This window comes from Lagenorhynchus albirostris, chromosome 7 (genome assembly GCF_949774975.1).
Source record: "Lagenorhynchus albirostris chromosome 7, mLagAlb1.1, whole genome shotgun sequence".
Classification (NCBI taxonomy): domain Eukaryota; kingdom Metazoa; phylum Chordata; class Mammalia; order Artiodactyla; family Delphinidae; genus Lagenorhynchus; species Lagenorhynchus albirostris.
Window position 1 is genome coordinate 105981333 of NC_083101.1, and position 20431 is coordinate 106001763.

General features: G+C 42.8%; 1 protein-coding gene across 2 annotated transcripts in view; it reads left to right on the forward strand.

The window, feature by feature from the left end:
* Positions 1 to 20431, forward strand: part of MSRA (methionine sulfoxide reductase A) — a 374255-nt gene that overhangs the window by 136273 nt on the left and 217551 nt on the right. Inside the window, exon 2 of one of the 2 annotated variants that reach the window (XM_060153611.1) lies at positions 6742 to 6810. The exons of the other annotated variant lie outside the window; for it this stretch is intronic. Within the exon in view, the coding sequence (XP_060009594.1) occupies positions 6742 to 6810 (69 nt within the window). The remainder of the gene's footprint in view (positions 1 to 6741; positions 6811 to 20431) is intronic. 2 annotated transcript variants of the gene reach the window in all.

The following is a 20431-nucleotide window of genomic DNA, read 5'->3' on the forward strand; positions in this document are numbered from 1 at the left end:
CATAATGCTTTATTTTTAAAACATACTCTCATCCTCAGCTCACTCTTCTGGCCAGAAATCTCCTCTCAGGATTTCTCTCAATAAATTTGTTGATTAAATGGATCTCCTTGAGTGTAGGGTCTATGAAGTTTATCTTTCTTCCCACAGCAGCTGGTACCTGGCACGTACTAAACACGTAACTGCTAGTGGGTCTGAGCCGTAAGCTCCACCATTTGGAGCTGATGCCTCACCAAACGTGTCCTCACTGGGGCTGAGCCCAGCCTTGCTCTGCCCTGTCCTGCCCTGTCACTGTGCCATTCGGGCTGTGCTGCAGGGGGACCCCGGAGGCGCAAGGCTGCCTGAGCCCGAGGAATCACCACCTTCACTGGCCAAGAGCTGGTCTTCAGTTTGTTGTCCCTGGAGCAAAGGGAAAAGGCATTAACTGGAGGAAGGAGAGCGGCTGGGGCATAAGGATAAAATCCTCAATGACAGGTGAATTTTTGTTTTAGTGCTACAATCTAAAATGTTCTCATCTGATTTTCCTGCCTTTTCCATCACGTATTTTTTGCTTTTAGGGCAGCTCCCGCTTAGATACACAGTCACTGGTCACCATGGGAGGAAGGCAGTGCGGGCTGGCCCTCCTCACCCCCTGGAGCTCTGAGGGGAGCGCTCGCCTCCGGGTGTTCACAGCAGTGGGGGACCTTCATCTCATTCGCGCCGTTGCCTTTGCTGGGGACTCCTCTCCAGCCTCTCCTAGCCACAGACTCCACCTGCCTCTAGTCGTGTACCTCACCAGTCGGTAGGAAGGACTCCAGCTTCCTTGGACACAGGATGGGTGGAGAGCAGAGGTCGGCCCTCCCTGTTACTTGCCCACCGCCATGTAACTTCCCCCCTCCCCCTCCTCACATACAGAGTACACCCTGGATTAACATTCACCTTAAAACACCATAGCCAAAGTAACAGGCGCTGTAAGGAACAAAAATATGACAGAAGCACAGTGCCTCTGGGCAGAGGGGGCCAGAAGCATCATCGCCTGACCTCTCCCAGTGCACCTGTCCTATATTTGGGTGACTGGGCTGCAGGTGCATCCTCAGAACTCCTGCTGCCCTTTCTTTCCAAATCAACAGTCATCAGTTCATCCTTACAGCGCTGTGAAGGGCACCTTGGCAGGACCAGGGCCCAGGATGCTTAGTCAGTGTGATCAAAGGACCCTCTGCTGGAGACAGAGCCTCGTCCAAGGCTTAGGCTTGTGGGCCAGATGTGAACCCGCCTTAGTTCCAGTCTGACTTGTCCTTGAGACACCAGGATTTGGGATCTAGAGAAAGAGCCACAAGGAAACAGACAAGGGGAGGGACTGTGAGACCATGTTTGGTTTGGGGGCCTGACAGATTTGTGTTACCTTATTCGTGAAATAAATGCACTCTTACTCCAGCCCCAAACTGAACCTAATCGCCACCGATGAGCTTCATAGCGGCGTGAATGACTGATAGTAACACAGGACGAGTATGTGTTGGGTTTTGTGGGGTGAATAACGTGACAGGGAGGGACAGGCACCACTAGATGGTCTGCAGCTCTGAGGCTTCAGTCCAATATACAGCTGTTCCAGTCCTGGGATGATTTTGCGCCCAGCAGTGGACCTGGACTCCCAGGACAGCAGCAGCAGTTCCTGGGATCTCCAGTTAGGTGTCGCCATGGTCACCCAGACTGGAGGGGCTTGGCCCTACAGGAGAATCCTGAGGATCTGGGGGCCCACCCTCCAGTCCCCCACTTCCTTGCCATTTACCTATAAGTCCCTCCGACAACCTTACCCAGAAGATAGGAATTTTAGCTCTCAGCTTGAGCACAGGACGTGGTGCTAATCACCGGTTGGTTTATGTCTGCATTTGCATTATTGCAGGAGCATTATTGAACTGTTTTATTGTATTTTTCTAAAGGAAGAAAACAGTCATAAAGTCTGAAGTGCATTAGACATTCATAAAACAAAACAAAACAAGAAACAGCGTCAGTATCATCTTCTAAAGCTTTTTAAGTGCCCCCCAAATCCCCTTCAAAATCTCTCCGATAGTTGACTTTGACCCAATCGTGCTCTAATTAACCTCGCTGCTCCTCGAGCACTGGGCTTTCAAGATAAATGGAAATCTGTTCCTCGTCCTCACATGCCCTTGACCGAGGACACGTCATGGCCATCAGTAGAGGTTGTCTTCCTGGAGCGTGGGGCTTTAGAACATGCTCCCACAGAGCCCAACCAGCCAGATGGGAGGCGTCCACCCTGCTGTGGCCAGGCAACAGATGTCCCTGTCACAGACCCCCTCCTGTTTCCATGTCATGCTCTGCTGGTAATCAATAGTTAGTGCCCAGTCAATGAGTGACTTTTCTGTTTAGTCAGTTTGATTGTTTCTGTGGTGAAATGTGCCACCAATTTTGAAAAAAAAAAATTACAAATGCTGATTAGGTTCCCAGGTGAGTCTCCCCAGCCCCAGTCTTATTTGACCTTTAGAATATGTTTAAAGGGTCTCTGGTTCTTTGGCCCCCAAGTCCTGTACTTGCCTCAGCAGAGTTTCAATGGGAAAATGCCCTCGGTTTGCAGGACTGGCACTGCCATTGCTTGGTTTTTAAAACTCCGCGTTCTCTCCTCATGGAATGGAAAGTAGCACTCAGATTTTCCTCCATTCTTTTATCAGTAAAGCTGTGTAGAGTTTTGGAGATTTTCAAAGAGTCTTTTTAAAAATTGCCATGTATTATGTAGAAATGAGAAAGAAAATGGCTTTTCTTTGTACCATCTTTCTGTTCTATTCACTTAGACCAGGAATAACAAAGTGATTTCATCACACATGCCCCCCCGAAGGAATAAGAGACTCTGTGGGGTGCTAAGTTGAGAAAGATTTTGTGGTCATATTTGGGGATCATGAAAGTCTGCTGTGATTGATTAATGATGTCTGCCACGGGCATGAAAGTGGAGGAGAAGTAAATATGTGCCATGTATTTGTCATTCCTGACTCAGATCTTGTGAAAAACAAAGTTCACATGTAAATGGTAATACTAGCCTAACAGTTAAGTAATGTGTACTGCATGCCAGGCACTGTTCTAAGTGCTTTACATATATTAAATCATTTGATTCTCAAAGCAACCCACAAAGTAGGTACAAATGAGTAAAGCCTTACAAATGAGGAAACGGAGGCACAACGAGGCTAAGTTGCTAAGCGAAGGTCATACAGCTAGGAAGGGGAAGAGCTGAGATTCAGAGTCAGGCAGTTTTGTTCCTTAGCCCTGGATTCTGTGCTGTCTCTCCTTGGCTAATGCTGTGTCTTTGCTGTCCAGGGACTGATGTAAGGCTCAGCTGTGGTTCAGGAGAAAATGCAAAATCAAGTTAACAGCGCTTGTTATCTTTGGGCCTCAGGCTCTAGAATGAAAGATAAGACAGAGTCGCGGGGAACTTTGGCACTGAGGAGAGAGTTGCATGTGAATCCTCCTTCCTCTCCAGGTAGCATTTCCAGTCTTTCCACATTCATTTTCTCAGATGAGAGTAGGTGGATGGGAAGGGAAGAGGAGTGGCATTTAAGGACTAGAACAGAGGAGTTCCTTGATCTCCAGGCCACCTGGTTGGGGAGACTCTGAGTGGCCATTTTCAATGATCATTTTTGTGTAAGGGACACATGTACATATAAAGAGAGATATATGTTTAGCCTATCAAATAATACATCTTTCATAATGGCTGAAGAGAGACGTTTTAGTAGTTTGTTTTCCTTCGTTAATTTAGCAACTATTTATTGAACACCTATGCTGGGTCCCACAGTGTGCTGTAATTGTGGAAACAGTGAACCAATATGAGCCCTGCCTTCTCTGAGCTTGTAGTCTACTTGCTGGAATAATGACTAAGTGTAAGGTGCAGCTCTGACTGTAGTAGAGGGAATGAGGGAGTGAGGTGGCCGGACCATGTGGGTTTTTGAAGCTGCATTAAAGAGTTCTGACTTTAGCCTAAGAGCAGTGGGAAGCCATGGAAAGTGGGGGAGAGGGTCGGGGACTTTGTGTTATATAATCAGAGTTAAAAGATAATTGTGGCGACACCGAGAAGAATGAATTAGAAAGGGGATGTGGAAGACCTAGAGGTGCTTGTAGGAGTGCAGGCAAGGAGGCCATAGGAGGTGGGACTGGGGTGGCTTGGATGGTGAAGGGAAGAAGGGGAAGGACTCTAAAGATATCTGGAAGGCGAAATTAGCCAGATTTGGTGATAGATTAGATATGGGTAGCGAGGGAGAGAGAATGGGCAAGGATGCCTAGAAAGTAGGAGGATGGTAGTCCTATTCCCAGAGGTAGGGATGCTGGAAGAGGGTCAGGTTTGGAGTGGAAGGATATCCTGCTGCATTGGAGGTGCTTTTGAGCTGTCCCAGAGGAGAAGTCAAATAGGCCACACTCTTTGTGGTAAGTGTGTAGTGTTTCGACTGGACTATACATAAGTCCTGAGGGACTGTCCTGGGAAACTAAGTACTGCAGAAAAAATTTTAGAAATCTATAATTTTGTTGACTTTAAAAGTCCAAACAAACATATTTTCATCTAGGAAATAAGAATCTGACAATGACAAAGACAATTGATAGAGATAAATATCTTGCATAATCTTCCTAGTTATTTTTGTTTTTGCATATTTCTCTGCCAGTCTTTTCCCATAAGCATTCACATTTTTGTTAGTTTTTATGGTCTACATTCAGCGTGTAATAGAATTGTTTTCACTTACTGTTATCCCAAATATTTTTTCACATTTCAATATATCTCTCAAATTCTATATTTAAAATGTTGCATGATAGTCCATGCTTGTGATAAATCGTGAATTATAATTTTCTAAGCTATTTCTCTGTTTCTGGATATATAGTTGCTTTAAAGATTTCTTTATTACCAGTAATACCTTAATAAATATTTTTATGTCTACCACCTTTTCTTTTTCTCACGCATTTTTCCTTAGATTAAATTTTTATGAGTGGGATTAGTGGGTTAGAGTTTGAATGGGTTTACAACTCTTGATATGTGTAAAGGCAAACGTTTTAAAACCTCTGACAGGGGCTTTGGGGTCCTAACTGTAGAACAGCTGTGGCCTCCATGTGGAGCCCCATCACGTTCCTTTGGATTCAGTAACCAATGGTCCTAACCATATCTGAGCACTGTCCAAGGTCCCAGGGCCACCTGTGACCTTCCCTCTTGCATCTGCTGATGGTGCCAGGCTTGTTCTCTGGTTCAGCCTGGCTCCTTGCCTTCTCCCAGCTGTTCTGTCTGTTCTTCAGGTAGTGCCACCATTCCTCAAGAATCCGTGGAAGCCGCTGAACTGACGGTATCCTGAAGGGATCGTCTAGCTAGGCTGAGCCTCGTAAGCCTTCAGGTTCTAAAGTATTTGCAGTAGTGCTGCAGAGGCTGCCTAGGGTTCCCATGGATTTGGATGGGGTTCTCAAGACCTTCCATGACCTGGTGCCTACCTACCAATCCCTCCTGAAGTGCCATTGCTTCTCAAAATGTCTCCTCTACTGCACCCAGACTAGACTCTAGTCTGGCCCAGGATGATGCCTTGGTTGCATCTACTCCTGGCTCTCACTCGAGTTGCTCCCTCACCCTCTGCCTTTCCAAACCCTGCTCCTCCTTTTAGACCCGACACTAGTTGCAGTTCCTCCAGGCCCTGGCTCTGCCTTGCAGCTTGCTGTCCCTCTGCTGCAAACTCTTACAGTACCTTTAGTCCCCACTCCAGGACTTAGCACACAATTGTAAGCTTTCTGGTAAAGTTCACTCTTGAAATTTTTACCTCTTGAAGATAATTGTACACTCCTTGAGGGCAAGAGCCATGTCAGTCTTCCCCTCTAGATGCCTCAGAGCCTAGCTTTGGTGCTGAGCCCTGTGCAGAGCTCAATAAATCTAATGTGACCCATGAAATCAAAATATAAGTGCACCATGATGCAGTGTCAAAGTGTTTTAGCCATTCTTTTCTTATGTATTTTCAACATAAATGCCCATATTCAGACATTCCTGAGGATCTTCTTAGACTACTCGTAGATGGACCATGCTCAGATCTTCTCTATCTGGTTGTAGTTTGGGGGTTATAAAAATAAGTTCATGTTGGAAAACCATAAGCTGGTCACTTTTTGTTTCTAAGTCCTTGATATGCACTCGGGTGGGAAGGGTGATTGGTGGAGGTGACGAGGGTGGATGAGAAGTAGTAAGAAACACTGGAATGCAAGTCTGTCTGGTCGTTAAAAGGCAAGCGTCTCTGGCCCCTGGAACAGTGCTTGACTTGTGAAATGATGTCTTCTGCTATTCTGGTTCTTGAAAAATTGGTCCCAGGCTTACCCTGCTGTCTTTACAGCTCACTTTACTTCTGGTCATCAGGAGTCCTCAGGGGAAGCCACATCAATGCACCCTGGAATCCCGAGCTGTCCTTGTTGTCCAGGGCACGGCCTGGCACACAGGGGACCCTCTGGCTGGGAGTCAGGAGCTTCCAGGCTGGGCTGGCTCTGCTGCCCCCCGCTGCACGGCTCTGCACGTGCTTGGGTCTGGGCATGCTCACTTGTAAAATGCCATGCCTGAATCAGGCCATCTCTAGGCTCTTTTGTAACTGAGATTAAAAACAAAATAGTTGAAACTCTCTTAAGAGGGTGAGCTTTGGTACCGTTGCTAACTAAAAATGAGAACTGGGCTCTCTGACACATTTAATGACATGTGTTAGTATGTGTGTAGAACTTTACACTTAACTTGCGTTTCTTTCTTTCTTTCTCTTTTTTTTTTTCTAGCCAAACATCATGTCAATGGCAACAGAACAGTTGAACCTTTCCCAGAGGGAACACAGATGGCTCTATTTGGTAAGATAACAACTCTGAAAGAAAACCCAAATTGTGTGCAAAGACTAGTGCCAAGTTTCTGAGTTTTAGCAAGTGTCCTCAGGGCTTCAAAATCTGGGCTCTTCTAGATATTTACAAGTCGTTGCAGCCAAAAAACTATCAAGTTCTTAGTATATCTGGGATCAGAAAAGCTCATTCTATAGAATTTAGTATGCTTTCCTTTCTCACTTTGCAAATCAAATATCAAACTGTGTATTTACTATTTCTTATGTCCACACTGAATTAACCTGATAATTTAGGAGTTGAGTTTTTCTTTCCCAGGAAGGATTTTTTTCATATATATATATATATATATATATATATATATATATATATATCTTTATTAAAGCTGGGATTCAAGGAGTTTTGAGATGTTATTCCACAAAAAGCAATAATCAAATTGAATGGTCTCTTTCTCTTCCATTATGAATTGAGCATATTCCTTTGTTTGTTTGTTTCTTCTGCTTCCTTCCCCTTAGCCTTTAGACAGATTCTATCATCTCTTTCATCCTAAAAACCTGAATTCCCCTTTCTTCATGCCCCCCTCCAGCTTCCGTCTTCCCCTGGTCCTGATGGAAGTCTCCTACAAGGGCTTTTGATGTAAAACTGCTTTAGGCATTGAAGTGTCTTTGAGCCAGAAATTAGCCTCCTGACAACACTGTCTCTAAATTAGCATATTCAGGATAAAATGTTTCCCTAATCCCAGAGTTAGTCATCACTGATGATTAACAGCTGGAGAGTTATGAAACAGGGACCCACTTCTGCCTAGGTGTTTGTAAATCTTGCTCTGTATGGGCTGTCACCTTTTAAAATGTACTGGTTAGTGATTAGGAGTTATTATGTTCAGAAATTTAAATGGAGGGCTTCCCTGATGGCACAGTGGTTGAGAGTCCGTCTGCCGGTGCAGGGGACACGGGTTCGTGCCCCGGTCCGGGAAGATCCCACATGCCGCGGAGCGGCTGGGCCCGTGAGCCATGGCTGCTGAGCCTGCGCGTCCAGAGCCTGTGCTCCGCAACGGGAGAGGCCGCAACAGTGAGAGGCCCGCGTACCACAAAAAAAAAAAAAAAGAAAGAAATTTAAATGGAGAATTTGGTTTTTGAAGAAAAAATCATCAATGGTCACTATAAGATGTCGGCTAACTATTTGATTTGTTAACTTTCCTCTGAGAAATTATGTTCAGATGATGCCATCTCACTTAAGTTGTAGGCCTAGCACAGTGTCTGTTACCAGGAGACAACAAATGTCACATCAATGTTCAAAGGGTTCTTTTGATGATTTTTTTTTGTCTTTCAGATTTGTGAACCCCTAGAAACTAGGTTAGAAACTAGGTTCCATGTCATACTGGGAAATGTAAAATGAGACTGACCTGTCATAGATTTCTCCCTGTTGTGGTATTGGAGGAAAGCCTCCTTCCCAAAGGACTGATGACATTGTTTGCCACAGAATTGGAAATATCAGTGAATAAGCTCCGTGGCGAGATTATTATTACTATTATTTTGTCAAAGGTTTGGTTTAGAGTGGCTTTCCTAAAAATCCTAACCCAAGGCCTTCATTGTTTGACTCTGGGCAAGCAAATCCCCCCTCCAAGCCTCAGTTTTCTCACCTGTAGAATGGGAAGGCTGACGGGGTGCTCTGAGACCCTTCCCTTGGCTTCTGCATCTTCCATACTTGGGGCTGAAGCCTCATCTGGCCTCAGGCAGCCCTGGGAAGCCCACTGTGAATGGCCAAGGGGTGTGGTTTTAAAAGAAATGAATCCTGTGCATAATTTCTACTAGTGCAGAACTATACAGGTGATAAAATAGAGTATCTCTTGACATCTAAGGATTTTTGCCTTATTAGCACTGCTGTTTGGCTCTTCCAGATACTTAAATGAAGGCCTCTGTTTTGGTTAAGTTCGTGCAAGCATTTTATATTTGTGTTTTCAAAACTGTCCTCACTTGATATGGCTTGTCCACCTGGCCTGCAGTGGAGTGAGGGAGTGGATGGGTTTGGGGGTGGGCTTCTGTCATTTTGGTTGTTTATAGCTGTACTGAAAAAGTCAAACTAAGTGCACCTCTTTGACATATCTTGGGCATTTAATCCTCTCAGCACCTTGTAAAGCTGGTAGGATTACGTAATTCCCTTCTCAGAGAGCTCACATGATTTATCACAGGTCTCTCAGCCAGAGATGGTGGAGCTTGAATTTGAGCCCAGGTCTAACAGGCCGGAAGTCCACGCTCTTTTTACCATGTCCCCTGACTCTTGGCCTGGTTACAGGAGTCCTGGGAGAGTCTGGTAGAGTCAGAAATGCCTTTCAGCTGGATCCATGCACAGAAGCATGATTTCCAGCCAAGCCAATTTAGCAAATTGATTTGTGAATTTCTGTGCATTCCCTGAGTGCTCCGAAGGACTCCGGAGACACCGCTTTTGCCAGGAAAATACTGCTTTTTGGAGTGACGTCTCCTACTGTTTATCGTTTTCCCCCATTTGATTTTAGTAGCAGGTATTAATGTGCAGGAGAATGTCTTACGTTGACTTGACTGTGAGATCACCAAAGCAACAGTGGCACTTTGTACTTGTCCAAACTCCTTCTTCAGCCTGGGAAGTCAATATTTTAGGCCAAAAGAGTATCACCAGTTTCAATTTCATTATCTATCGGTTAATAATTTGAATGTACCTTACAGAATGCTGTCTAAATAGAAACTTTTAAATTTAATCCACTCTGAAAGTGGCCACTGACCGAACGGCCATTAGCATTTAGCTTAGGGTGGATGATGTAAGGAAGGGTAGAGTGAGGGTCAAGGGCAGGCTCCGTTGTGAAAAATGTATGAATGTGTTATTATATCAAGTGACCAGAGAATATATAGATGGCTCCTTAAAAGCTATTTCTGGCATGTAATCTTCACAGATTATTTTTAAAACAAAAAGACGTTCATTTTTTTCAGGTTTTCTTTCATGGCCCAGTCAGTTTTATCCTTGTCTTGTTTTTCTGTGATCACGGTTTTTTAGCCTTTCTGTTGCCCTCTTCTCTCCTCTGCACTTCAGGACAATGATAATGAGGGTAATAGACCTGCTGTCCTCGTGGGCTTCTACTCGTCTGTGTGTGATGCTCTCTTTCAAGTCAGTGGGAGCCCCTTTTTTACAGGCCGGAGAAGCGGAACCGAACATTTTGCAATTACTGAATGTCTTTGTTCCAGGTGGCTGAGTGCCCTATGTCTGCCATCCCTTTAATCCCACCACAGCCCTGTGAAGTGGGCATCACTGTGCTCTTTTAGAGACGGAGAAACTGAGGCACCCAAAGATGAAAGAAATATGGTCAAGTAGAGGGAATGCTTTCTCTGGCATGAGGACATCCACGTGACACTTACCAGCATGCTGTGCCTGACTTAGTTAGAAAGGTCCTCTCCGGCTTGCGATAACTTCAGGAAAGTGACATTCTGTTGGCGGAGGGTCCCTCCGTCCTCGCAGAGAGCAAGCCTCCGGCCTCTCTGTGGTGGTCGTTCTTAAGCACGGAGCAGCTATTCACTTTATTAAAAGTACTCCATAGTCAGGAAGATTTATCATTTCCAAATAAAATAGACATTTATTAATTGAGGAGAGTACAGAGAAGTCAGGGGTTGGGGGCTCCAGTCTTAATTGGTGACGAGTTTTAGTACAGTTTGAAAAAATGAAATACAGTTTTTTAAAACTTTCGAGTTCAGCACTTGACCATAACACTTATCATCCAAACTAGGATACTTTTGAGAGTGAAAAGGGTGCTGGTAAAAATTATGTTAAAATAATGAGGTACGCACCCGGAGGACCTCAGGCACATGGGATATAATGTCGCCCTCTAATGAGAGTGTATATTATAAGACATGGCGTCAAGAATAATAAATACACACTGAGTAAAGTTGAATTGAAAAATAATGAACTTAGAGATATAAAATGAAATAAACAAATGAAAAAATTCCAACGCAGTAGACTTACATTATGTACCGTATAGCATCAACACCAGTAGTTACACTAACTTCCAGCATTTTACTCAGTAAATATTGTTATATTCTTTCTGAATGACTTGAAATGAACAGTTAATTCATATGTATAAAACCTGGCTCGTAGCATTTCAATAAGAGATGGGGAATTATCTGATTATACCCTTGCAATTCTAATATTGTACTAATACTGTCCAGTGATGTAGGGTAATGAACTCTCCATCAGTAGAGGTATTCAAATGAGAGATCGTTCCTACCCAGTTGGGAAGTGGAAGTAAGTAGCCTTTAAGATCCTTTCTTCTCAGTTAATGAGAATTTTCTCTGTTTCAGAGTGTTAAACCTCTTTGGAAAAATTACTCCTTACTCTAAATTCTTTGATTGTATCATTTAGAAACCCATATCCCGGCTGTTTGGGGAGAGGTAAAATTCTGCAGTGAGAAACTGTAGTGGTCAGGAATCGATGGATACCAAGCAACCACAGCAGAAGTACCTCTGCGAATTCTTAGGGTCGCTGTCGGTTCTTAGGCTCCTACTAGCCTGATAGCGATGGCTCTGGGAGCTCAAACCACTGTAAAACCTGTTCTCTATGTCAGGTTCTCTTGGGCTCTTCAAACAAGAGGGAGCAAAAGACAATCCAAGACATCATGAAAGTGTGCTGTGATCTTGTTACACTTCTCTTTTTTTAGCCAGGGGGCCAAGATTTGCTAGACTCTTTCCTGACTAGCTGTGTGGAAGGACGGATCGCAGAGCAGAGGCCAGTGGCTGTCAGAGGCCCATAGGCAGGCCTCACTCTGGGAGACTCACCTTCTGTACCCCAAGGGAGAAGAGATCAGTGTCTGTAAGATGAACCAATCATAAGATATTTCCCCCCCACCCCAACTTGAATTAGAGGTGAATTAGAAACAGCCACAGTTACTTTGTCTGCCAGCCAAGAAAACAGCATTGAAAGCAGCAGGCAATACGTCTGACTTCAATGGAAAATATATTGGTGTCTCATTGGCTAGGATCCAACATTATGTTGGTAAATAATCCAATCCCGGTGTGGCATATTTCTCCCTGAACCTTGACTGAAAACTATTGAAGACCGTTCTGTGAGCTGTGGAGCTGCAGTCACTCATTCTAGGAAAGAGGCCAGAAAGAATGACTTTGAAATGTGTTTGTAATTAACTAAACAGTCTAAATTCACAAGATCGTTAGAACAGCAGGTTGCTAACTGGCGCAAACTTCTTAAGTGAGGAGGCATTTGGGGAAACGAAAATAGGCCTTCCTTCCATGGTGATCTGAAGCACCTTTAAGGGACAGTAACTGGTCATCTGGAGACATGTAGGACACATTTTATTTTATGTACCTTTTTTGCGTGTGTGATGATCACATTTCGTTTTTGAGTATGAAAAGATCTGATGATACTATAGGCAAAGGGGAAGAGACTTTTCAGAGCCTGTGTTGAAAATTCCTTTTGGTTTGTGTGGCACTGCACGGGATGGCCCTGGTCCTGCTCGAGAAGGCACAGGCGTGGTGTTGGAGAGGGTGTCCTGGAGTGGGGAGGGTGACAGCGTGGCAGCAGGAGTGCGGGTGGGGATTTCTGTGCCAGGAGAAAGGAACTGCACCCCGAGCAGAAAGGAGTGGGTCAAATAGTGTCTGACAAAGTAACACTTGTCTGGAGAGCACGTATCCATCAACTTCAGCTACATGGAATGCTTGTAAGAACCAGAAAGTAAGCACACCCTGCCCACCAAAAGTTGCGGAGAAGTCCCCAGAGAATTCAGAATTCACTGAGGTCTTTGGAGTCAGATAGATCCTGGTGCGTGACTTTAGACAAGTTTCTTGGGCCTTGCTGTAAAATGAAATAAGGGAAAATTAAAATATATATAAGAAATGGCAAAATAATACACATTAGAATTAGGTGAATATTAGACCAAAGAAAATTATGAGAAGTAAAATATGCAAAGAGGGCATGCTATAATACTATATAATTTATAAAACTGGGTCACAGATGTGACTCTGTATTTCCTAACGGCAACATGAAGGTCAATTGGTTGTGTGATTGGTTTCAGTTTTTTAGAATTGTGGTAAAATATACATAACATAAAGTTTACCATTTTAACCATTTTTAAGTGCACAGTTCAGTGCACTTAAAAAGTGCATTCACATTGTTATGCAACCATCACCGCCATCCATCTCCTGAACTTTTTGTCTTTCCAAACTGAAATTCTGTACCTATTAAATAATAACACTCAATTTCCCCTCCCCACAGACCTTGCAGCCACCGTTTGACTTTCCTTCTCTATGACTCTGACTACACTAGGACCTCATATAAGCAGAATCCTACACTATGTGTCCTTTTGTAACTGGCTTATTTCACTTAGCATAGTGGCCTCAAGGTTCATCCAAGCTGTGGCATGTGTCAGAATTTCCTTCCTTCTTAAGGCTGAGTAATATTCCATTGAGTGCACATACCGTATTTAGTTTATCTGTTCACCTGTCAACGGACACTTGAGTTGCTTCCACATTTTGGCTATTGTGAATAATACTGTTATGAACATGAGTGTACAGATATCTCTTTGAGACCCTGCTTTCAGTTCTTTTGGCAAATACATCCCGGAGTGGAATGGCTGGATCATATGATAATTCCCTGTTTCTTTTTTTGAGGAACCCCTGCATACCGTTTTCCACAAAGACTGAACCATTTTACATTCCCATCAGCAAAGCACAGGGTTCCAATTTCTCCACATTCTTGACGACACTTGTTATTTTTATTTGTTAATAGCCAGCCTAATGGGTGTGAAGTGGTGATTTTCAGTTTTACCTAATGATCCTGAAAATCTACATGATGGGGGGAACCATAAAATTTCTTGATTCTAGAACCAGAAAGAAATTTCTTTCAAGGTACTTATAAGGAGGACACTGTGATGTAAGACAGTCAGCAGTACTGCTGACCGCGCCCTCAGAGTGAGCACTGAGAGGAGATTCATGAGCCCTTGGTCACACCACTCTTCTCTTTGGGCTTCTGACATCCACCAGGAACAATTCGGTCCACCTTCCCCCCACGGATGCCACCGTGTGCTTCCCTGGCGTAACCCGGAAAGAAGTTACTTGTACTGTATCTAAAACAATCGATGGACTAGATAACTTTTAGGGAATTTTCTATCAATACTATTTCTTTCAGTGGAGTTTTAAAAAATATTTATTTTTTCATTCTTTATTGTGAAAAATTTCAACCATACATAAACGTAGACTAATACAGTGAAGCCTCACTAACTCAGCTTCAGCAGTTATCACTCAGGGCTAACATATTTCATCTGTAGTCCCATTCACTCTCTCTTCTTCATCCCATGTTATTTCAAAGTAAATCTCAGATATCAGATCATTTCATCCAGGAATATTTTGGCACATACCTCTTTTTAAGAGCAGTTTTTAAGAAAACGTACCACAACGCCATTATCACACCTAAAAAAATAGTTCCTTAGTACCATCAAATATCCCATGAGTCCATATTTCCACTATTGTCTCATAAATGTTTTTTCAAACCACCTGTTTGAATCAAGGTCCAAGTAGAGTTCATACACTGCCATTGGTTGATATAAATACCTTCTTATAGTCTCTAGGTTCACCTCTCTCTTTTTTTAAAAAATAAATTTATTTATTTATTTATTTTTGGCTGTGTTGGGTCTTCGTTGCTTTCTTTAGTCTTGGCAAGTGGGGACTACTCTTTGTTGCGGTACGTGGGTTTCTCATTGCGGTGGCTTCTCTTTGTTGCGGAGCATGGGCTCTAGGCGCATGGGCTTCAGTAGTTGTGGCACATGGGCTCAGTAATTGTAGCTTGCAGGCTCTAGAGCGCAGGCTCAGTAGCTGTGGTGCACGGGCTTAGTTGCTCTGTGGCATGTGGGATCTTCCTGGACCAGGACTCAAACCCGTGTCCCCTGCATTGGCAGGCGGATTCTTAACCGCTGCGCCACCAGGTAAGTCCCTCTCTCTATTTTTCCTTATAATTTATTTGTTTAAGAAACTAGATCATTTATTCTGTACTGTCTCCTTCAGTCTGGATTGAATGAACATGCTTGAAAAGCCTCTGTATTTTCTACAAGTTGGGAGTTAGAGGCCTGATCAGAATCCATAGGTGGGGTGTGTAAACCATCCAGGAGGCCTTTAATAACTGGTTCTCTTTCTTTTGGTGAAGTTAGCAGCCCCTAATGATCATTGCCTTGACCTATTATTTTATTAGAAGCTGCAAGATGGTGACATTTAATTTCTTGCATTTCCCTTTATTTATGAACTGGAATATCTAAAAAGAGAAGTTTCTCTTTATCAACTATTTGGTTACCTTGACCTCCAGTTGATTAGGAAAGCAGCTTTGTTTTTTCCTGGGTTTACCATTTTGCTCCGTGTATCTGAGCATGGGTTAAATGTATATTCATGAGTCAGAAGCATATATAAGTATAGTTGCTTAAGTGATGGAAACCTCTTTAATTTGACTGAATGACCATTTTCACTTGGGCATTTAATCAAATTATTGAAATTTGTAACCATTTGGTCAAACATTTGAAAATAGAATCACAGTAGACAGATTGCCTCTACAGATTTGGGTAAAACAAAGAAATAGGCACAGCGTCAGGTGACAGAAGGTTATGTCTCCAGCAAAGCTGGGTCTAAGGGGCAGCCATCTTCTCTCCTGTTCTCGCCCCAGATCTTCTGACGAGGGGACATGCTCCTGTGTGCATCCCAGTCTTGAACCTCAGCAACCCAGGGTGAAAAAGCAACTCCAGAGAGGGCCTGAGGGCTGGGGGCCGGCTTGATTCTGGAAGTGGCATGCTTTCAGAGTATCAAAATGATGAAAATGGCTAAGCGGCCAAGAAATGACAAAGCCTCAGGAATGCTGCCCACTACAAAGACTAACAGCTGGGCTCTGTCACCTGGAGCTCTTTCTCATGCTTTTGGCTTAATATTGTGAATGCGTTGGAGGGTAGCAGGAGACATGTTTATCAGAGTGCGTTTTCTCTGCTTTCCAGTTTTCACAGACAGAATAGGTAAAACTATCTGTGGTTCTCACTGCCAAACACTGGGATTCAAGAAGGGAAACTATTTACTGGCTCACTTATTTTTTTCTCTCATTTTATTTTCATTATTTATTACTTCATGCGTTTTTTGTTTGTGTTTTTGGTAAGTTGTCTCAAATTTTTCTTTTGGAATGATGCAGTGTATAAATAAAGTAAATAAAAGTAAAGTAATTCCTATGAATGAAATTTCTTAGTCCAATACAATGTATAGTTTTTTTAAGGAAATCAAAATCAAACAGTGCCAGTTCTGTTTTTGCCAGGGATAACTGGAAATGTTAGCATTGAAACCCTAGGAAATGAGATTCAGTTGAAGTGACATGTCTGATCCATGCTGAGAAATGATCATTTAGGTTGGCATGCCTTTGGCCAAAATAGTGTGAACAATGATGAAAGACCCTGTGAACTTTTCCTAAATTCTTGTGTCTGGAGGAACAGCAAAACCCCCCGTGTCCATATACACCAGGAGCTATTCCACAAAACACCTTTCATTTTCCCCTTGTGTCGTCAGTGCCCCAAGACTTAGATAAAGATCGTAGTTGACCAAGACGAAGTTTCCTTGTTGAGCCCAGTGACACTGCGACCAGCAGTGGTGCTTGCCAGATGGATATCCTTCTGAGGTACATCCCACCATATATCCTTCCAAGTCTCAGCTGTGATCCCAAGACTCATGATAATATGGGAAGAATTAAATGATAGCTCATGGTAGACCTTATCATGAACAAATGTGGCTTTCCAGATGTGGCTTTCCACAGTCATGCCTACTCAGGAATCAGTGCTGTTTTGTTTGTGGGAAAAAGACATTTTATTTTTTTAGCCACATCTTTGGTCTCCCCTAAAACCCTCTGTGCAGTCCATTGAGTCTCGAATGCCTTTCTATGTGATGACCCTTTTCCATTTTCTTAATTTCCATAAGATGGTCACTTGTCAGGTCAAGATGAAAATGTCTCCATGTGGAAGGCCGCATTCATCTTGCTTATAACCACCCATGTGTCCATTTAGTACTTGGGAGAATTTCTTGTCACCCTCTTTTCCACCAGGCTTCCTTTCGTTTGTGTGTGACCTTTGTCTAGGTGGCAGTGACATTTGCATTGGGAAGAGCAGAAGAGTTTGTATTCACCTCATAGGGAACATTAAGGGAGGGTGGATTTGGGGCGGGCCATCTGGGGAAATTTCAGGAATATGATGACATTAGGAGCTTGGAGTGAGAACTACAAATGGGCTGTCAGGAATGCATGGGAACTGCTTCCTAGCATTCCTTTCTTTTGGCTGAATAACTCGTGATTGGCAGGTATGTCCTTTGGCTAGGCCTTACTTCAATAGCTTTGTAGTAGAAATGTGCAAAGGTGACCTCAGGAAGGAGAAGGCCCTGTAGGCACAGGTTCAGCATCCAACCTTGCTTTCCCACATGGAAAAAATGAGCTGGATTCCCAAGCAAATAGTATGTGCTTTATTCCTGGTGCCAATACAGAGGCCTTCAGTGACCCACACAAACATCTGGAAACAGGTGCACCAGCTGAATGGCAAATAGCTCTCCAATTGCTGTTAATGCATTGGTAACTGGACTGAAATTTCATCCCTGTTTTTTTTCTTCCATGTAGGACATTTTTAATCTACCTAGTAATGAAGTGGCTGTAAAAACAATGCCACCACCAACAACCAACTTTTACATTTGGGTAGTAAATTTCATATTATAAAATGTTTTCATATATATAATTTAATTTTTTTCTTTGTATTTAATTCTGAGAAGACTGAGGCTCAGAGAGATTAAGCGCCTGTCCCAGGGTCAGGCTACTTAGTTAATGGTAGAACTAGGTCTAGCACTCAACTAATTTATTCACTTACTCATCATATTATTTATTGTAGCAGGAGACAAACAGAAAAAATACCTCCCTTCAAGGAACTTACACTCTAGTAGGGCAGGACAGAAAATAAGATAAATAGGTAAAATATTTGTTGTGGGATGTCAGATTGTGATAAGTGCTGTTGATTAAAATAAAGCAGGGGAGGAGAAGAGGAAATGCCTGGTTGGGGGTGGGGTGAGGGTTTGCAATTTAAAATAAGACAGTCAAGGAGGCATCAATGAAATGGTAATCTTTAAGCAAAGACCTAAAAGAGGCACGGGAGGTTACTATACAGAGATCTGTGGGAAAAAACATTCTAGGCAGAAGGACTACAAGTGCAAAGGCCCTGAGGCAGGGGTGTGCCTGGCATGAGGCCTGTATGCTGGAGTGTAACAGGCAAGGAGGGAGCAGTAGTAGCTGAGACCAGAGATGAAGAGGGAGTTAAATCATGAAGGGCCTTTGGTAACTGTGGGGACTTTGACTTTGCATGCCAAGGGGAGCCTTTACAGGATTTGGGGCAGAGGAGTAATGTTATATGACCTATTTTTGAAAAGAATCACTTTTGCTGTTATGTTGAAGATAGAATGTTTAGGATGGTGAGAAAAAAAAGCAGCGACGCCATTTAGGAGAGTATTGCCTCCCAGCCTAGTACTTCTGGCTTGAACACACACTGTCTTTAATTAATAATAATAATAATAATGATAAAGCTTAACTTGCACTTGTGTATCTTTCTTAAATGCTATATCTTTATACTTTTAGAATATTTTCTATCCCCATACATTAAGCATTTAAATGGTCCTTTAACATGATACATTAGCTGAAAACAGATACAAATCCTTTGTAGAGAGTATTTAGATATTATTATTGCTCTACTTATAGATCAATATTACTTGCATTTTTAGATGGAATGGATTGAATTAAACCATTCAGAATCATGTTGAATGTGTGCATTGGATTCCATTCAAAATGGGTTGTTCCACAATACACTGAACAGTTTAGAAGCACTTCAAATTGTACTTCTGGTATATGCAAAGTGTGCAAGGGAGCACAGGTCAACGGACTGTGGTGTTGTGATTTAAAATGTGAAATCAATGCTTAAGATAAGACTAAAAACTTATCAAAGAAATAAGTCAGCATTTACATAAATCTCTTAACTCTTCCAGCTCCCAGAACTCTTGGGATGGAATGTCAGATATTTGTTATCAGCTGAATTTGGGTTTAAATTGTAAGTCAGCAGATTTCTGAAATTGAATAAGTTTCTGAACCTCCAGCTGATTTTTATCTCTAGACAAAACATTTTTTAAATATTCAGTTGTCTGAAGGGACTGGAGAGCACCCAAATGTTGGGTCTCTGGGCAGCACCTGGAGGGAACACAGTTCTTGAAATAAGGGAAACAAACTTGGTAAGCACTTCCTAGTTCACAGTTGCTTATTAAGAGAGAGAGAGAGAGAGAGAGAGAGAGAGAGAGAGAGAGAGAGGGAGAGAGAGAGAGAGAGAGAGAGAGGGAGGGAGAGAGAAAGAGAGAGGGAGGGAGAGGGGGGGGAGAGAGAAAGAGAGAGGGAGAGAGAGGGGGGGAGAGAGAGAGAGAGAGAGAGAGGGAGAGAGAGGGAGAGAGAGAGAGGGAGAGAGAGGGAGAGAGAGGGAGGGGGAGAGAGAGAGAGAGAGAGAGAGGGAGAGGGAGAGAGAGAGAGAGGGAGGGAGAGAGAGAGCATACAAATAGAAAGTGGCTAGCTTACTAGGCTGAAGAAGCAGAGGTTGAGTCTAAGGGCTGCTAGATAGCTGTAAATCAATGGGAAACATTCTGTAAGGAAGGAGCAATAGAGGGGGGGGAGCCCCAAACTCTCTGTACCAAGTCCCCTCAAATCTGTGGCTGCCTCTGTGCATGTACAGCGTGAGATTCCAAGGAAACCTTGGAGGAAAGCAACTGCTAAAAGGCTGAGATTTCAGCAATTGCTTGGTTCTATGAGAAAGCTGGAGTTCAGGTCCTACTAAGAGAGAATTGTAAAAACTTTATGCTTTTCCTTGGAACTCTAGGAAGGCCACATCTTAGGAGTAAACCCACGATAAAGGGTTACATCTTAGGGCTAAGGGGAAAAAGCAAAATAAACCCATTCTTGTAAAATCTAACACTAAGCTTCCACAGGATCAAGATGACCCAGATTTAATTGCCGCCAGGAAAAAAGTCAACATTTTTTGGAGAAAAGTTACAAAATTTAGCACATATCATCCACAGTGTTTAATATGCAATAAAATTATCAGACATGAAGAAACAACAAAAAAAAGATTAATAGTTAAAGAAAAAAAGTCAATAGATGCAGGCCCAGAGAAGAGTCAGATGTTGAAATTAGCAGACAAGGACTTAAAACAGATATTATAAATACGTTAAACAATTTACAGGAAAAGATGGACAGAATGGGGTAGTAGAGTAATATCAGCAGAGAAATGTAAACTATAAAAAAAGAAATAGAATTTCTAGGACTGAAAACTATAGCATCTGAAATTTTTTTTTGAAAGCTATTATTGGATGTTCTTAACAGAAAGGACCTTACATTAGAAAAGGGATCAGTGAACTTGAAGACAGGTCAATAGAAATTATTCAAACAGAAGGACAGGGAGAAAAAATATTTTTTAAAAAAATGAAGAGAGCCTTGGTGATTATGAGACAATGTCAGTTGGTCTGATATATGTGTAGTTGGAGTATCAGAAAGAGCCCAGAGAGAGATACTGGGGCAGAAATATATATTTGAGGAAATA